General features: G+C 39.2%; 1 protein-coding gene across 1 annotated transcript in view; it reads left to right on the top strand.

Moving 5' to 3' along the window:
- Positions 1–19,842, top strand: part of caap1 (caspase activity and apoptosis inhibitor 1) — a 28,234-nt gene that overhangs the window by 4,279 nt on the left and 4,113 nt on the right. The window contains exons 4-5 of the mRNA XM_039652453.2: positions 3,317–3,371; positions 3,459–3,523. Coding sequence (XP_039508387.1) covers positions 3,317–3,371; positions 3,459–3,523 — 120 coding nt within the window. The remainder of the gene's footprint in view (positions 1–3,316; positions 3,372–3,458; positions 3,524–19,842) is intronic.

Here is a 19,842-nt window from a genome sequence, read left to right as displayed (position 1 = left end):
TGCTCCAAATTTTTGGTCTATATATAGCTATTTTTCCCTTCATGACAACTGTGAGGGGGGGTGAATTTGTTTATTTTTATAACAGGGTTCCCGCGGATCCTTAAAAAGTCTTAAATTAGATTTTTTAAATAAGGCCATAAAAAGTCTTATAAAGTCTTATTTTTACTTATGAAAGGTCTTAAATTTTAGATGACACTTCGACTTAGTCATAAATGTTTTCCAAATTAAACCATCTAATTTGCGTACGTATTATATTTTATTAGCCTATTCTATCTTTGTGGATTTGCTTGTTCACGTGACTATTCGCGTCACATTGTCTTAACATTGTGAATAAGTAATGGACTGTGATCTCTAATTAACTTTAAATAAAAATCTCAGTTTTCTTCATTCACAATAATGTGATGGGTATCACACCACTATACTAACTGTTAGAGTGGTAAGATGATATATTTTGATGTGTGAGTGGCTTTGCTCGCACAGCTATTTGTATACAATGTAAAGAGAACTTGGGAGCTCTTGAATTGATGACTTGAGGATCAGAAATTGCCTTATTAAATTGTATCATTTTATAATTAACCTTAACATGTTGAGTTATATTAGTTAAAACACTTTGAGGACAGATTCTATGGGCTCAGCATAATCACAGATCCTTTTGCAAGAGGAGGACTCTTTGCAAGTCTAGAGAACGCTGAAAGAAGGGAATAGTGGTTTTTAAAAGATACTTTAGATATCTGTGTGCCACTGAACAGTAATTGCACTTGAATATGATCTACCTCCAATTTAAGTTGTCTTTCAGAGAGCCTCGGATAGTTAACATTTGTCAGAAAAATCATGGTTTTGAAATTGGAGATAAAATCAGTCAGTTCATTACATTTGTGATTTACTTGATTCCATATTAGTAACAACCTTCATTGAGTTCCACAGTTTTTTGTGTTCAATGTGGTGAATTGATGCTCAATGTCTTTGTCTCCTTCTTTTTGTATGATTTTCAGCCTAGCATAATCTTTATCTGAACACTGCCTTTTGCCCGTTGATACAGTCCTTAAAGGTCCCCTGACATGGGGTTATTTTATTATTTTATAATGTTTCCTAAGTTGCCTTTGTAGTGTTGGTATGTTTTTTAGATTAAAAATAGTCATAATTTAGTAATAAAGGGCATTTTCCTAGCCTGATTTTAGCCTCTGTTTTGAACGCTCTGTTTGAAGGGGCGTGTCTGCTGTGGGTTTCAGTGTACCGCCCACTGCTGTAATTGGCTGCCATGCTTGCATATGAAATAGCTACATATTACATGTTAAACTCTCTCGAATACTTTTACTACAGCTATTATATGTTTTTGCTTTTCCAGCTATTGAGATTACTGAATTGTGAGAAATTTTTGAAGTATTTAGAATAGATCTATTCCCATCACATAAAATGTTGTTGATCGCGAGAATGAAGATCTTGTCTTTGTAAGGCAGTCTCTGCACTCTCTCTAATGCTTTCACCAGTGCAAACGCTATGATGTACATAGAGTAAGTAAGAGCTTCTGTGTACAGTGTAACGTGCGTCATTGATTTCATAACGAGTTGTCCAGATAAACTTGCAAGGGATACTTCACCTCCGAAAAGATGAATGTGTATTTAAAATGGGTTATTTTTGTAGAAGAAATATTAAATTATTTTTGAATTTGGAGCTTTCTAGACTGAGAAAAGCCACAAAATGTATTTTTGGCTTATTTGGATGAAAGACAACAACTCCCAGAATGCATTTGCTTCACTGCCCTAGGAGGCCACGCCTACCGGTAAAAGAGCGCAGTAGTTAAATGACAAGTCTAGGCTACTAGCGAGTAGGGCTGGGTAATAAATATCGATTTCTCGATATTAATCATTCTCATTTTTACGAACCGATATCGATTCTTAAATCTCAAGAATCGATTAGTCATCCTGTTTCATTTGAATGAATGGATCATTGTATAGCGGCTGCGCGCATCCAAAAAATCGCAATAATCTTTGTCCTTTGTTACTATTGATATGAAACAAAGTCTCAATTTTCAAATTTCGTCCATTTTCTTTAGAAATTCAGAAACATAAATAGCGTTTTGGCGCTGTGGCGTGAGATCGCTCTGGCGCAGCTCTAGAGAAGCAGCAGCGCTGATCTCTCTTCCGGGTTAATAATACCAGTTACAGCGCCAAATAAACATGAATGAGCATCTGAAAGTGTGTTAAAGATAGAGTACCACTTATCGAAATCCCTGTCATATCACATTGAGTCACTCAATCAGCGTTTCAACCGTGGAAAGACGTCAGTTAAACAGCTTGTAATCAATGTCATGTATCGTCATATTTACCTCAGAAAACCCACATAAACTCGTTAGTCCACACTCGTTAGTGTTCTTCAATATTTAATGCATATTTGAATAAATCTGTCAAGTTTTTATGACAGCCACCATTTAAATGTTTATATTTCATATAATCTTTTTATTATAAAAATAAATAAAAGTGTAATTTAAGTGTTTGTATGGCTACAAAACAGTTCATTATTACCTTCATATTAGGCTAATGAAGCCTATAGGCTACAACTCCCATAGTTTACAGCATTAGTTAAGAGATTTGATTCCCTTGAGAAAAATTGCCATTTATTGTAACTGATATCCAAAATAATCAATATTGAATCGAATTGAATCGTAATCGAAATTGAATTGAATTGCAAGCTTGTGAATCGAAATCGAATCGAATTGTGAAATTTGTCTCAATACCCAGCCCTACTAGCGAGTCTCCGTGATGAGTCTGCCCGGGATTTCGAGATCACCCAAAATGTTGGGGATTCGGCTTTTGCGTTCTACAGTCACCATTCAGTATGCTTACTGTGACAGGACGAGTGAGGGCCGCGGGAGAATGACGCGAGGCCGGTGGCGTGATTACCGATGAGAGACACCTGTGAGACGCGCCGGTCTCGTTTCTCACAGAGGAGCATGAATTTTCTTAGCAATGATAAAACGCACAACAACCGATCACTTTTTTAGCGTTTATTTAAAGACTAGATTCAGATTCATCAATCGGAATGAATTCAGATAGATTAAAACAAAAGCTGTACATGTAAAAATCATCATTTTGCGTCATCTGAGGATTTTTTCCAGACAAAAAAATACATAAATCTCTTCTCTCAGGGGGATATGAGGGTGGAAAGCGTGGTAATTTGAAAATACTACAGGTTTTCTACTAATACAAAGCTTAATGCTAAATCCTGAAGTATCCCGATTACTGATATTTATGCACCATAAGTCTGCTATCTTTTCTCTTGTGATGAAGGCTTTATTATTATTTTTTTGTTTGTAAAGGTAAAGAGTTATCAGTCTCTGCAGCACCTGAAGTGAATAACTTAACAGACAGCCAGTAAGTCAGAACTCTTAGAATTATTTATTAAACTAAAATTTCAACTTGTCATTGAACTTTTGATCATGTGTTCATTAATATTTACAGGCAAGACAGTAATGTGGACTCCACTTCCTCTCTGAGAGAAAATCCTGAAACAGAAGAAAAACAAGGTAAATAATTGATTATAGATTAGGGGGGCACTTTGTATTATTTTAACATTGATAAAGATGTGTGTATCTGCAATGGTAGTGCTGGGTAGTAACTGATTTAATGTAATTTGCATTACGTGGTCAGATTGCAAAAATTACGGTAAGTACCTGTAATTAGATTATATTACGTTTTAAGATAACCATAATCAGACCCAGAAATGTTTTTTTGATTAAATGCAGTGGTGGAAAGAGTACTGAAAAAACATACTCAAGTAAAAGTACCATTACATTCCAAAAAATATAGTGTGAGTAGAGTATAAAAGTACTTGTCCAAAAAACTACTTGAGTAAGAGTAAAAAAGTAGCTTATTTAAAAGTACTCATGAGTAGTGAGTACTGAGGTGCGGATTCTACCCCTTGTGTGCTCTACAATTTATACATGGTGGTTTGCAGTCACGTGATTGTGTTGACGCCCGGAATGCAGATGGAGGGCGAGGAGTGAAGAGTGCAATGGTCAAGGTGGAGGAAAATCCGTAATGTACTACTTTAGACGCTGTTACAAGAGAAATATATCAACAGAAAATCGAAACATATGTTGGACGTGATCCTTACATTATGAAGAGGACCGATTTTCAACTGAATTGAGAGATTTGCCTGCCATCGAGGCTGTAGATATCAGTAACTCGTCTTACAGACACACTTTGACTTTACAAAGTTTGGAAACTGGTACGTTACACAAACAGCCACATAAGTGTATTTAAACACCTGAATAATGTAATTATAAGCCACATAAATAATGTAATAACTCACATTTGACGAAGTGATCACTGCACACACACACACAGGCATTTTCTCATTCGGCTCCTCCTGACTGCAGACTGCAGTAGGTTTGCAAGGCATTTTTTCCCCGGTGTTTTTCTGTCAATTTCTTGTATTTTCCCCCCCCTTATGATCAACAACTTTTGGCACACGATAAAAACTCCTCGTGGTTTGATCGATTTGAGCAACCATAAACGACGCAAAACATAGGCATTTTGAGTGTGTTATAGTGCTTCTTAAATATAGAAATTCACTTCCTGCCCTCCATCTGCATTGACGTCACATGAAAACAAGCTATTAAAAAAATGCACATACTGTAATTCACATTATATTTTGTTCTTTGTAAGAAAGATTGAAGAATATATTTTTAAAATGCATCAAATCAGCACACTCACATTAAATCATATTATTTGGGGGAAAAAAGCATTTAAAATTAGGCGAAAAGCCACTGGGCCTGAGCATGCTATTGTTGCACATAAAATATCAATATTCATAACTGTGCAAAGAATTCAAAAACCTTTAGAAACTCATATGATAGTTCAGCATCACACACCAAGAGATGGGTTAAATAGAGAGATTAAAAAATCTCTCCAAAACGGTACAAATGTTAGTGTTTTGATAAATGAGAATCACTAATATTATCAGATTACCTCAACTAATGCACTGAAAAAGGCTAAGATAGTGAGCTAGCACTAATTACAAACTTTAATTCCATGCTATTAAATATGTTACAATTTAAACGTAAATGCACATTGTTTCTAGAAGGGTGGCATCATCCCTTACATTTTACACGGCTACATTTACTCACATTGTGCTGATAATATCATTTGAAAGGAAAATTGTGCATTAAATAGGGAAGTTGTGCCGCATTCCAGGCAACCTGTAACTCGTGTTTTTCCAACCTTATACCCGTGAAAGTGCACTGGAACGGCAGTCAAACCCGTGACTTCCCACCTGTGAACTCGTACTAGTTCGATGTACTCCCAGTTACGAGTTCTGACGTCACATAGCCCGCGAAACCATGCAAAACAACAATGGCAGCCCCTATGGATTAAGTGTTTCTACAGGCAGTACAGGGTGAGAATACACTTTAGGACACCATAACGTAAACTAGTTTTCAGTCCATTGAGTGCAAGGATAAATTAATAGAAAATACATTTCCAAATATACAAATAAAGTAAAATAAAAGGTATATCAGCTTATCTTGCCTCATGCGCTATTTTTCCTCCTCAGTTTTCCACAAATAAACAAGGAGTAAGCACCTTTGGCGTTAGCAATTATTACAAATGCACGTGAGCCCCGCAAGGTCCGCCATGCTGGTTTGTTTACATCTAGGTAGTTTGGCGTGAATGACCTGGAAAGCTACAAAGTCGTCCACAAACGGAAGGAAAATAGCGTAGAAAAAGTACCGATACATCACTTAAAATGTACTCAAGTAAAAGTAAAATTACACAATTTTAAACTTACTCAAAGTACAATTTCTGAAAAAAACTACTTAATTACAGTAACGTGAGTATTTGTAATTCGTTACTTTACACCGCTGATTAAATGTTATTTTCACACTGGCAGTAAATTATTAATAATTCATTGATTCTACCTACTGCCATTTTATTTTTTACATTTTCCTTTTTAAGAAAGCCTACCAGTACCAGCTCGGCTCGCCTCAACTCGGCTCGCTTTTCGCTCCGTTTTCCATTGCAGACAGTACCGCCACAAATAGTACCCGATCATCATAGCGACGCCTTTCGTTCCCTCGCTGCCCTATCAAGATCTCCCTGGATCCTCTCTTCGGCAACCAAACAAAGGAATGTCTGCCCCTCCTCGTTTGACCATGGTGTATTCTTCCGTTGCCATAATAGTAATACATTTAGAAACTGTCTCTGCCCAAACTATTTAAAAATGGCAGGGATATTCTGGATACTCCATCTGGCGCGTGTAATGATGACGCAGTCTGGAGCCCTGTAAATGATTCTGTAAATCCAATGATCATATGCTGTATTGGTCTCGGTTTTCAGTGATGGGGACATGACTAGTGGGTGGTCTGTGTGTGCAACCTTCAAAACTAAACATATATTATGGCGCTTTTCCACTACACAGTACCAGCTCGACTCAACACGAGCTGGTACTGGTGAATGGTGAGGATTCTCTCTGACCAATCAGCAGTCGGGATTGTTTTCACGTCACATTTTAGTACCGGCCTATGCTACGTTCCAGGCAGATTTTTGAGCACGTAAATCACTACTTCAAACCACGACTCACAACTTTGTAGCATTCCAGGCCAGTCACGCCAAACTACCTGAGTGCAAGGAATTGTGGTAGCTAGATGTAAACAAACCAGCATGGCGGACCTTACGGGGCTTATGCGCATTTCTGTCACCAAAGGTGCTTACTCCTTGTTTATTTGAAGGAAATGGAGGAGGAAAAACGGTGCATAAGGCAAGATAAGCTGTTCTACCTTTTATTTTACTTAATTTGTATTTGGAAATGTATTTAATATTAATTTATCCTTGCTCTCAATGGACTGAAAACTAGTTTGCGTTATGTTGTCCTAAAGTGTATTCTCACCCTGTACTGCCTGTAGAAACACTGAATCTATAGGGGCTGCCATTGTTGTTTTGCATGGTTTCGCGGGCAATGTGACGTCAGAGCTCGTAACTGGGAGGACATTGATCTAGTACGAGTTCACGGGTGGGAATGCGGCACTAGCTTGCCGTAGCTCGCTCAAAACCCCGCTGGAGGTGATACTAAAAAAAGTACCCGAAACTTACCAAACAAAGGTGAGCTGAGTCGTGTCGAGTCGAGCTGGTACTGTGTAGTGGAAAAGCGCCATAATATATGTTTAGTTTTGAAGGTTGCACACACAGACCACCCACTAGTCATGTCCCTATCACTGAAAACCGAGACCAATACAGCATATGATCATTGGATTTACAGAATCATTTACAGGGCTCCAGACTGCGACCAAATGGTTGCATTTTGCGACCAAAATTTGAGAGTGTGCGACTGAATTTTACATCCAGTCACACATGTGAGACCAGTAAATTTGCCACACGTTAATCGTGGAAGGTGTGCGTCGGTGAATCTGGAATGAGTGAGTGTGACAAAAATAGGGAGCGCACATAAACTTCTGTGGGAAGGAGACAGTGACAAATATCACAACCTGCTATGTGCGTCTGAGCAATGAGCGATTGATCGACTCGTTACCAAGCAGCAAATGCAAACAAAATGAAAGTGTATCCAAAATATGCTACTCATTTATGCTTCACAGACCGGACCAGAGCAGCACATAGCCTTTCTTATGTATATCTTTGAAGCAGCGCCGAACCATTGACAGTAAAATAAAGCCCCGAACTTGGGCCGATCTTGCTCACGCGATGTTACTAGGAGATCCTGTGAAGAAATCAATAGAATTCGATCACTACAAGAACTAGTGAGAAACATTCCGATTCGGCGCAGAGTTCTGTTATAAACCAGACATCAAAACAGCGCTGACGTGGAAACCAGGAGAAACACTCATAAGATAAGCAACATTCACCATGGATTTAGGCTAATGTAGTAAGTAACTCTAACCATAAATATGATAATGTGACCGAAATAGTCAAACGCTAACAAGTAGCCTACACATCTTTTTCTAGCACTTCAAAACTATAAAATCATATTGTAAATGCTTTTTTAATTAATTTTTTTTTTATGTGATGACCAACACATTTTTTGTTCTTCATTCAAAGATTGTTTTAAAACAAAAATGTTAAGATGTTGTATAATATATATATATATATAAATAAAAAAAAAACATTGTAAACAATAGGATGTTTATTGGCTATATTCACTCCTTAAAGGGCACCAATTATGGAAAATTCAATTTTACATGGTGTTTGAACATAAATGTGTGTTGGCAGTGTATGAGCAAAACCACCCTAGAATGATAAATCCACCCAGTGTTTTTTTTACAATCTCAATAAATCATATGCACTGTCTTAGAACGAGCTGTTCTAAGATTCAGCGCTTTGTGACGTAGAATTGAGCAAGGGGTTTGATTGACAGTGTGGTTGTGGCATAGACCCCGCCCTCGGTGATCTGTACACCATCCTCCATTGTTTCAACGACAGCCGGTAATGTCTCTTGGAAACATAAATGTTCTGTCATGGGTTAATCCTGTTGTTGTAGCTTAAAAGTTAATCGTCAAAGTGTGGATCGTCATCTACTGTTTGCGATCCACCGTCACCTCCAGTAACAGTAAGTGTATTTTATGATTTTTGAGCAAATAGTCTTTTCAGTCAATGTCAGCCAATTCAACAACAAATGCGTCTAAAGTTGTTGTCGTTGTAGGATGTCTGTGTATATAATTTAAACCTTGTTTTTATAGTGTGTAACCACATGTTTATAAAATATATATATTTTTAAAGATATTGTATTAAAAACTGCATATATGTTGTTGTTCTGTAAGTTAGCCATCTTCTCACATTTGCCACAGAAGCACCTGTATGACAAGTAACGTAAACATGACGCCACAGGTCCCTCACATAAATGTAATTTCGCTTGTATGTAGCAAACTTTATCACAGAATGTGTATGTAGTTTCAAAAAATTGCACCAGCGTTTGTGTTTGTGTGTGTCTGTGTGTGTTGCACAAGTGTGTGTTATTAACTCAAGATGGCGGCGCGCACAGTCGCAGCGGCCAGGAGCTCCTACAACGTGCATGTTTTCTTCACTTTCTTGGTGTTACTGTGTATTACGTCGCAAATTTTAAGTATAGCGGCATTTCAGTACAGCCGCACTGAACTTCTGAACCTGAATACTGGAGTACAACACCTGTTTACCGAGCAGTTCATTCCCCTCGAGATCACTAGACCATCTACCGGGCTCCCCGCAGGAGCAGGCCGACGAAGGAGGCGCTGTGAGCGGCAGCAGAAGAGGGGTAAGCGAGCGGGCGTATGGACTAGGCTGAAGGCTAATCCGTTTAAACCACCGCTTCCTACAATCTTCCTCTCAAACGCCCGGTCGATACGTAACAAGATGGATGAGATCCGGTTGCATATAGCAGCAAAGAGGACTATTTATAACTGTTGTTGCATGATTTTTCCTGAAACTTGGCTGAACAGCACCACTCCGGATACTGCTATCGAGCTAGCGGGGCGCACCACCTACCGAGCCGACAGGACCGCAGACTCTGGTAAGAAGGTCGGCGGGGGACTGTGTATCTATATTAACAATTCCTGGTGCACAAATGTCACCGTTATGGACAGACTATGCAGTCCGGAGGTGGAATTTATGCTGCTGAAGTGCAGACCGTTTTATCTCCCGAGGGAATTTACTGCTGTTTATATCTGTGCTGTTTACATTCCACCGGACGCTAATGCAAAGCTAGCGCTTGCACGGGTTTCCAACAGCATAAATAAAAGCTTGGTAGCACACCCGGACAGTGTTTTTGTCGCCGCTGGGGATTTTAATCATGCTGACTTAAAAACTGTTCTTCACAAATTCCATCGCAATGTGAAATGTGCTACGAGGGGAGATAAAACGCTGGACCAGGTGTATACTAATGTAGCAGAAGCATACAGGGCCCAGGCCTACCCCCACCTGGGTCTGTCAGACCATCTCTCTCTGCTGCTACACTCACGGTACACACCCAAGATCAAGAGCACTAGGATCACAACCAAGACAGTGAGAATGTTCTCAGAGGACGCTATGCCTATGTTACAGGACTGTTTCCACCACACAGATTGGGATGTTTTCAAGGGGCAGGGTAGGGACACTCGTGAGTCACTGGATGAATACACCTCCACTGTCCTTTGTTACATTAACTTCTGTGTGGACAATGTTACATCTTGGAAACATTTCCGTGTGTATCTCAACAGGAAACCTTGGATCACACACGAAGTTGAACAACTGATCCGGGCTAGAAATAGAGCGTTGGGTTCTAAAGATCATGATTTATACAGCAAAGCCAGGGCTGCATTAAGGAAAGGAATCAACACTGCCAAACAACAACACCGGAGGCGTATTGAAGCCTGTTTTGATAACTCTGCAAATCCCAGGCAGGTTTGGGAGGGCATTAGAGCCATCACGGATTATAAGAGTAAATCAACATCTCCCTCTGCTGATCATATCTCAGCTGAGGATTTTAATCTCTTTTATGCCCGTTATGACAGGGAAAACACTGACCCAGTGCTGCCCCCCCTCCCGTCTACTGACCGTGCACCAGTCCTGAGCAACCATGAAGTAAGACAGGCTCTCTGCAACATTAACATCAGGAAGGCAGCCGGACCAGACGGTGTGCTGGGCCGTGTGCTGAGAGACTGTGCTGCGGAGTTAACTGACGTCTTCACTGAAATTTATAACACTTCGCTGTCCACTTCATGGGTTCCTGCCTGCTTTAAAGCAGCCACAATAGTCCCAGTACCCAAGCAGTCAAATGCCAGTCTTTTAAATGACTATAGACCGGTAGCACTCACTTCCATTCCTGCTAAGTGTCTTGAGAGGCTGGTCATTACTCACATTAAAAGTGCAATACCATCATCACTTGATCCACACCAATTTGCATATAGGCGGAATCGGTCGACTGAGGATGCCATTGCCATTGTGCTCCACATGTTACTGGAACATCTTGAGCACAAGAACACCTACGCAAGACTCCTCTTTGTTGACTTTAGCTCTGCCTTTAATACAATCCGGCCGTTTAAACTCCGAGCCAAACTGCACCACCTTGGCTTCGACAACTCGCTGTGCAATTGGATTGTGGACTTTCTGACAGATCGAACACAGAGGGTTAGAGTAGGCAAGCACTTGTCCCCCACCCTATCAATCAACACCGGGGCCCCCCAAGGATGTGTGCTTAGCCCTCTGCTCTATACTCTTTTCACACATGACTGCTCTGCTTCTCTCTGCTCCAACCTCATTGTTAAATTTGCAGATGATACAACAGTGCTGGGACTCATTAACAACAACAATGAGGCGGATTATCGGACTGAAGTGCAACATCTAGCGTCATGGTGTGTCAAGAATAACCTGTCTTTGAACATTAAAAAGACTAAGGAGATCATCGTGGATTACCGCAAATGTAGACCCAATCACTCTCCTCTCTTTATTGGCAATGAAGTGGTGGAGAGGGTGCCATTTTTCAAATTTCTGGGAGTAACGGTGACTGAGGACCTGTCTTGGGGAACCAACATCACCTCCGTGATAGGAAAGGCTCAGCAACGCCTTTACTATCTGAGGCAACTGAGGAATGCCAGGATCCCTAAACAGCTTATGGTCAACTTCTACAACTGTGCCATCAGCAGTGTTTTGACATATGGATTCTTAGTGTGGTATTCCAGCTGCACTAAGGCCCATCAGCAGGCACTCCAACGAGTGGTAAATATAGCTGGGAAAATCATTGGGACCACTCTCCCGAATATCAGTAACATCTATGATAGCCGTTGTTTGAAGAGAGTGAAGAAAATCCTGCAGGACCAGGATCACCCGGCCCATCACCTGTTCCATCTGCTGCCGTCAGGAAGAAGGTACAGGTCTATTGGTGCCAGGAAATCCAGACTGGCTAACAGCCTGTATCCTTACGCAGTAAGGCTGCTTAATGATGTCCTTCCTTCTATCTCCCTACAACTCCCCACCCACCCCCCTCCTTCCAATGGACAGTAAACAATATCTCATGTTTAAAATAACTGTGAACTGGACTTTGCATTGCTGCATCAACCATAACCATAACCATATCCGTCCTGCTTAACGATGATATTTCCTTACGCCCCCCCCCCTTCCCCCCCTCCCCCCCTCCTACCGTGGACAGTAAATCATGCTCTGTGGAATATCTTGAACTGGACTTTGCATTGCTGCATTAACCTCATCCATACCCACCTCTGATCATATTCTATGTTTCTGGTTGTCTCTTGTTTGTAAACTGTTTTGCTGCTATTACTATTATTATATATACTTTGATGGGCCATGTCTACACAGGGGATATTTATTATTATTTATTTATTAGTGCACTTTAAAATACCATGTACGATTGTTGTATGCTCCGAACACAATTTCGTTGCTGTCCTTTGGATAACAATGACAATAAACTAAACTGAAACTGAAACTGAAACATCCATAATTGCAAAGGGGACCCGATAACAACTCTATAAGTACATAAAGGTATCAAATAACCATACCGAGACGTACTGGTCTATTCTCATTTGTGTTTATTCTGCCGGAGTCTCTTCGTACTATTTATATATTCTGATTCAAACGTACGCTGAATGACATTCAAAACAGCGGTTTCTCTCACTCTCTCAGCCCTTCTGCTTACCGACTGCCATAGGCATCAAGTTACGCCCTCATCCAAAGGCAGGACAGGGATATGCAGCTCATTTGCATTTAAGGTTGTATACACCAAAACAGCTCATTTTTAAAAGGGCACCTATTATGCCCCTTTTTACAAGATATAATATTGGTCTCGGGTGTCCCCAGAATGTATTTGAAATTTAGGGCCTGTTTTGCAAATGAAGTGTAGGGCCTTAAATGCAAATGAGCTGCATATCCCCGCCCTGCCTTTGGATGAGGGCTTAACTTGATACCTATGGCAGTCAGTGTAAGCAGAAGGGCTGAGAGTGAGAGACCCGCTGTTATGAATGTCATTCAGCCGGGCCGTCGCCAGAAAAAACAAACATTTCCACATTTAACTAATAGCCTATAATTTTTGTTAATCTGCATAGTTCGTCACATACACAACACAGTGCCATCTAGTGGCTTTCTTGAGTAATAGGCACAATCAACGTAATATCATTTCGTTCATCACAGTCCAAAGTAAGACTACGCCAAAACCAATTTGATTTATGACTCTACACTTCATAAACATGAGTCACAAAAGCACCTGGTTTCCACCAACAATACAGCAATAATAAAAGCAATGCATAAAATACTGCAATAAAAATTTAACAATGTAGAAGACAAATTCTCCATTCCTACCATCTCATTAGCTCCAGAGTCATCTCCACGCACGTTGTTGTTGGTCAAAGTCGTCTTTGTCAACGACGAAACTTTAAACTACTTCTTAGCATAAGCTTTTCTACAAAACCGCCAGAATTTGATTCTCGGATTGCATGCACTGCGCAGTGTGCAGCTGCGCAAACGAATTACGTATAAACAATACTGTATGCTTAACTAAATGAATTGCACAGTTTTATGATTTATTTATACTTGCATACAAACTGCATATTGTAATTTGAAGAAATAAAAATACTAACACAAAAATAGCAAATTGAAAGGTCTGCTGCTGGAGACTTGACATTGGCTGTTGAATGTGTATAATTAATGAGGTAGGTCTTTGCAAGGTTTGGGTGCTGTTTTTGGGATGTTTTAACAGTCATTTATGAAGACAATTATATTTCAAGGTACGTTCTGTCTAATAATGTGTTGAATAATGAATTTCTAAATCATTTCTGAAGATAATGTGTTATACATTCTTACCGTTGTAGAGCTTACCGTTCCTGTAAGATAAGTTCTGCGGAAACGACTAAGCTTTACTTGACGGTTATTATCAACATAAATATCTAAAATGCTTTTGAGTGGGTGGGCACGGCGAGTCGCCTTGGCGACGGGCCTGTAGAGTTGTAATCGCGTCCCCTTTGCAATTATGGATGTGCAAAACACACACACAGACACACACAAACACTAATGTTGCCGCAATTTTTTGAAACTACAAACACATACTGTGATAAAGTTTGCTACGTACAAGCAAAATTACATTTATGCGAGGGACCTGTTGCGTCATGTTTACGTTACTTGTCATACAGGTGCTTTTGTGGCAAATGTGAGAAGATGTCTAACTTACAGAACAAGAACATATATGCAGTTTTTATTACAATATCTTTAAAAATATATATATTTATAAACGTGTGGTTAGACACAGACATCCTACGACGACAACGACTTTAGACGCATTTGTTGTTGAATTGGCTGACATCGACTGAAATGACTATTTGCTCAAAAATCATAAAATACACTTACTGTTACTGGAGGTGTCAGTGGATCGCAAACAGTAGACGATGATCCACACTTGAGGATTAACTTTGAAGCAAGACATGCTTTGAATTGACCCTCGTTCACAAAACAGTCAGTCAGAAAATTATTCGCTCAAACTTATTTACGAAGGAAAGGCGCCACTTAAACTTCCAAAATACAATACAGCCACTGTGTTTTCAGTGGCTCTGATGTCAGAAATAAGTGAAAACTACTATGTATTCACTTATGTATACACTATGTATTCACTTACTATGTACTAATGTTTCGAAGAGACATTACCGGCTGTCGTTGAAACAATGGAGGATGGTGTACAGATCACCGAGGGCGGGGTCTATGCCACAACCACTCTGTCAATCAAACCCCTTGCTCAATTCTACGTCACAAAGCGCTGAATCTTAGAACAGCTCGTTCTGAGACAGTGCTTATGATTTATTGAGATTGTAAAAAAACCACTGGGTGGATTTTTATCATTCTAGGGTGGTTTTGCTCACACACTGCCAACACATATTTATGTTCAAACACCATGTAAAGGTGAATTTTTCATAATAGGTGCCCTTTAATATACATTTTTTCACTCCTTTTGTTTTTTAATTAATATTAAGAAAATTATGAATGATAATAACTAAAGTTAATTTCATCTACACCCTAAATTAAGTTTAGTGATTTATTGTCAGCCCCAGGGCTACCAGATTTTTATTTTTTATTTATTTTTTTATTTTTTTGTAGAACTCAGTGCGAGTTCTCATTTGAGGTGGTGCTGCCCTCAAATTTGAGTCTGGAGCCCTGTGAACTTAAAATAAAACTGCATATCGTTATATCTGTACGTTAAAGCCACACCATGCAATCTCAGATTTTTTTGTAAAACAGTGACCTCTAGAGCCTCTGTGGTGTACTTGCACTGTCGCAAATAACCGGTATTCCCCTGTTACTGCATATCTACTGAACTACTGTCAAGTGTTAGACTGCTTTTTAATAATAAAGTTGCCTATCGCGTTTGCTGGCTTATAACGTTTTTACATGATTTCTTTACATTCATTTTCTTTACATTTTCTTTGATTCATTTACATGAATCAGAAGTAAATAGCCTATAGTGTTTGGACTACTGTATAATTTTATTTATGTTTTTTGATTGTAATGTAAACATTACAAAATGTCAGATGACATCAATAAAGTTTAATGTACGTCGCATTATTTCATAACATTGGCCGTTATGATTTCATTAGACATGATTATTACAATTTATCATAATAGCAAATTGTGTACAATTATTTACAACCTCTAGGCTTATATAAGTCCTAATAATTATGAGATATTGACTATGTCCTCATGATATTCGCAAGAATCAATATCAACAGCGTCAAGATTTAATTGATTCATAATCAAAACAATTTGAAGTAAAGTTACAGTCGGGAAGTGCACTGTTAGTCAGGTAAAATTTATATAACAGTAACTTACGCACGCCATAAGAAATCCGAATCAGACATAGGACTAAAGTTACGTGATAAATACACATCACAACACCTGAGTTCAGCTGACTAGCTCTTGTGGCAAGCTCGGCAATAAAACATAACGAAAAAAAACAACAAGACTAAGAGAAACGACTGTTTGTTAGGAAGTTTGCTTACAGCTCTGGTAATCGAAAGCTAGCTAGACGTGTGGGAATTATTGAACTGGTCTAATTATCAACAACGGATGAATGAACAGCACCGTAAAAAATGACATACCACAAGCCAGCGCAGCAACATACAACATAGTACGCAAACAAGTTTACAAATAAGAGATTTACTTACAAGTTCATCACAAGATCGCCAGGTCAGCATCGCAGTTACAATCCAGTGCTGCTTTTAACAAATGAAGTATATTAAATTTTACATTACATCAGGGTCTCCCAGACTGGAGTTCATGATGGAACTATGGGGTTTGTGAGTTTAATGAAAAGCTAATAGAAAGTTGCTTAATTAAATCATAAAAAAGAATTTTAAAATAAAAAATATCAAAATAAAACGCTTACAAAAAAAATCTGCAAATGCAGTGATCAAATGCTGTGTGGATCTCAGCTTTCAGTGATAGGCACATGACTTGTGACTGATCTGTTTGCAATTCCACAAACCTGGAAGACCTGAATCATATATAAGCAGCAGTAGGGTTTAATTGAAAGGAAAGTTCAAAATAACAAAGTTGTAGAATCAATGAATTATGAATAATTTACTGTCATTGTGAGAACAATGTAATCAATAGAAACTTAACTGTAGTCTGATTTTGAGTATTATATAATCTAATTACAAGGACTTAATTTTTGGAATGTGATTATGTAACCCAGATTACTTGTAATCAGTGACTACCCAACAGTGCATAATGCATGCATCAACAGCGCATCACTAGGGTTGGGTATCGAGAATCGAGTATCGATTGGAACCGAGACTGACTTTTCGTTTTTCCCGGTATCGTTCAATATGGAATGCCAAAGCTGACTTAATTAAAAATAAATATATACATAAATAAATATACGAAGAAATGTAAAAAAAGCAAAAATACAAAAATAAATACATAAATAAATATACAAAGAAATGTAAAAAAGTACAAATAAATGAGTATTTATACTTTTATTTCCATATTTATGTATAATTGTATTTTTTCACACATTTATTTATTTATTTCTACATTTATTCATTTATTTATTTCCACTTTTATTTATTTCCACATTCATTTATGTATTTATGTTTTTATGTCTACATTTATTTATTTTCACATTTATTTATTTCCACATTTAATTATTTCCACATTTATTTATTCCAACATTTCTTCCTCCGTATTCTAATGAGGGGGGCGTGTTTTAACACAGACATCAGCAATCGACCTCAGAATGGCAGTGCTGAAGCTTTGTCGGCCACAGTGACACCTTGTGGTGCAGGCAATATCACATTTTAAGTCATGTTTATCACCCTAACTGCCTATGTAGGGTAGGCTATATTAAAACACATAGCACACATGAACAGAAACTGCACTTCAACGGGTCTGATAGCAGATACTTGGACATGAAAGCGCGTGAAAGTATTCACTATAACAATGTAAATGCGGTGGATAGGGCTTTGTTTGGCTTTTGTTTCGCACAAAACGCAACTCAAAACGCAGTTTACATTCGTTTCCTTATTTTGTATGCATAACTGCGTAAGGAAACGCGAATGTAAACCGCGCATTGAGTCACGTTTTGTGTGCTAGATGCTGCTCTCTTAGACACTGATTAATCACAAGGCACCAATTTTGAATTATTCTTAAATTAAACAATCATGGGGCATGTAATCGAGTGAGCCTCGCATCTCACGCCATGCAATCTGTATTAAGATTTTGACTTTTAATGACTTATTGACTTTTGATCATTTTATTTTACTGATAACAGTCATAGTGCCTTATAGAGGTCTGCACCCCCGCGGGACTCCCGCGGGTCGCGACGCAAAACAGTGCGGCGCGGGAGAAATTTTGAAAGGTCAATGCGGGAGCGGGCGGGATGATGAGGTGCACTTGCGGGTGCGGTCGTGACGGATGATGCGCTGCACTCCCGCAAATTAAATATGAGTGTAAAATAAAATATATAAATGATTAAAGTAGCGTACATAATTTGTAGTTGTGAGGGAGATTCTGATTGGCAGCAATAAAAACGTTTTAAGCAGCCTAAACTTGTGAATATTGTCGGGTAGGGCGGGGCATAATCTCACGCACAGTCGCACACTTGTTTAGAGACAATTCCTTCCCGCTGCTCCGTGTTTGAATTCGAAAGCTAGTTCAAGTTCAAAATAGACAGCATGGACGAGGAACAGAGCGCCTCTAGTGCTTCAGATAGAGGCCTAAGCGCTTCAGATGTAAGTTACGTTACTTCTCTAAAGTACTTGTGGTAGGCACACAGGCTATTTCATTTTAACACCTGCACTGAGCGGCTCAAAGCCCACATAGTTTTTTAGTCACAATGTTTTAGTTCACAGGAACATGTGACAGGAACATTATCTGCTTCTTTTACCTTTATTTTGATCATTTTCATTTAGACATGCTGGTAGTGACCTGCTGAGTTTTTTTTTCTTCTTCTTCTTCTTCTTATTATTCATATTATTCTATTCATATTCATATTATTATATTATTATTATTAAAATTAAAAGGTAGGCACACAGGCTATTTTCAGTTTAACACCTGCACTGAGCGGCTCAAAGCCCAAATAGTTTTTTAGTCGCAATGTTTCATGGCTAGCCTATAATGTGACAGGAGCATTATCGAATTATATATATTAGATAGATAATAATATTACCTAATCGAATATATATATATATTTTTTTTGTTACATGTTAAGCCTAATGGAATTTCGGCCGATTAATGTTATCTTTGTTGGCGTTCGTTACTGATGCCTGTTTAAAGGGTAACTAAACACCAAAACAACTTTTTTTAGTTAATGATCTGTAAGAATGGAGCTTCATAAATGCTGTTCATTGATTCGAGTACATTTTTTGACAATTGAGTATAAAGTGTTTTGATTTTCAAATATATGGTGTAAAAACGTCTGAGTGCTGCCCTCTTCAGGTTAAACGGAAAGCTCCTGCAGCAGGGGTACTTGCTGACGTAGCGAACTCTCAGACGCACTCTGTCACACCCTTGGTGCGAGCTCACAGAGATAGAGTATTGTTAGCTAGTAGCATAGTACAGTTAGGATAGCTTCAAGTTAGCATAGATTTATCAGTGTTTAGTACAGTGATCAGGATAGTAACGGAATAGAGGTGGACATGGGCTTCTCCACACGCAGTGCCAAACACTGCTCGTCCTGCATGGACTCCTCCACCGCAGCGGCGTCTTGATGTGAGTGATCATGGATATTTTAATCACAATTTATGGTTAGGATAAAGTTAATCCTCTGGGGTCGACAAACGAGCCGGTGCATTTTGCTGGATTTTTTCATATAGCGGCATAATATCAATATGAATATATGCCAGCGTGCGCTATTGAGATCAACTCGACGACATAACTCATCAGATGCCGGTCGCGATGCGGGAGTTAAGACCGCAGTTTGAGCCAGCAGCTCGAATGGATTTGGCCCTGTGTCTACATACAATTCACCCTCATCCACTTCAGGTGAAGGTGAAGGTGAGGGAGAAAAGTCCTCGACTTCAAATGGCCGCTCTGTTGCAAAGGCAGCTACTTGAGTCACTCCAGTCTCGCTCTATTTTAGAGTCTGACAGCAGCTGTCACTCACGGCGGGTCTCAGGTGCACGCCCCCTAGCCCCGCTGGGGTCTGCCCATTTTTTCAGCATTTTTCAAATATTGCTAGTGGGTGGAGTCAGGCTCTGACCAGGGGTTTAGTTACCCTTTAATGTTTTGTATGGTTGATTATGCAGGCTTACCAATAAATATGTTACCAAGTATTGGTAAGGAATTTTGTGAGCACGCATTTTTTTTCCCCAGGGCCAAGACCTTTCGTCAGAAAGTGCGGGCGGGAGCGGGACATTATATCACAGATGCGGGCGGGAGCGGGACTAAAAAT

This window comes from Pimephales promelas, chromosome 1 (assembly GCF_988280905.1).
Source record: "Pimephales promelas chromosome 1, fPimPro1.hap1.1, whole genome shotgun sequence".
NCBI lineage: Eukaryota > Metazoa > Chordata > Actinopteri > Cypriniformes > Leuciscidae > Pimephales > Pimephales promelas.
The sequence above is the reverse complement of the archived record's forward strand: the minus strand, read 5'-3'. Positions and strand labels throughout refer to the sequence as shown.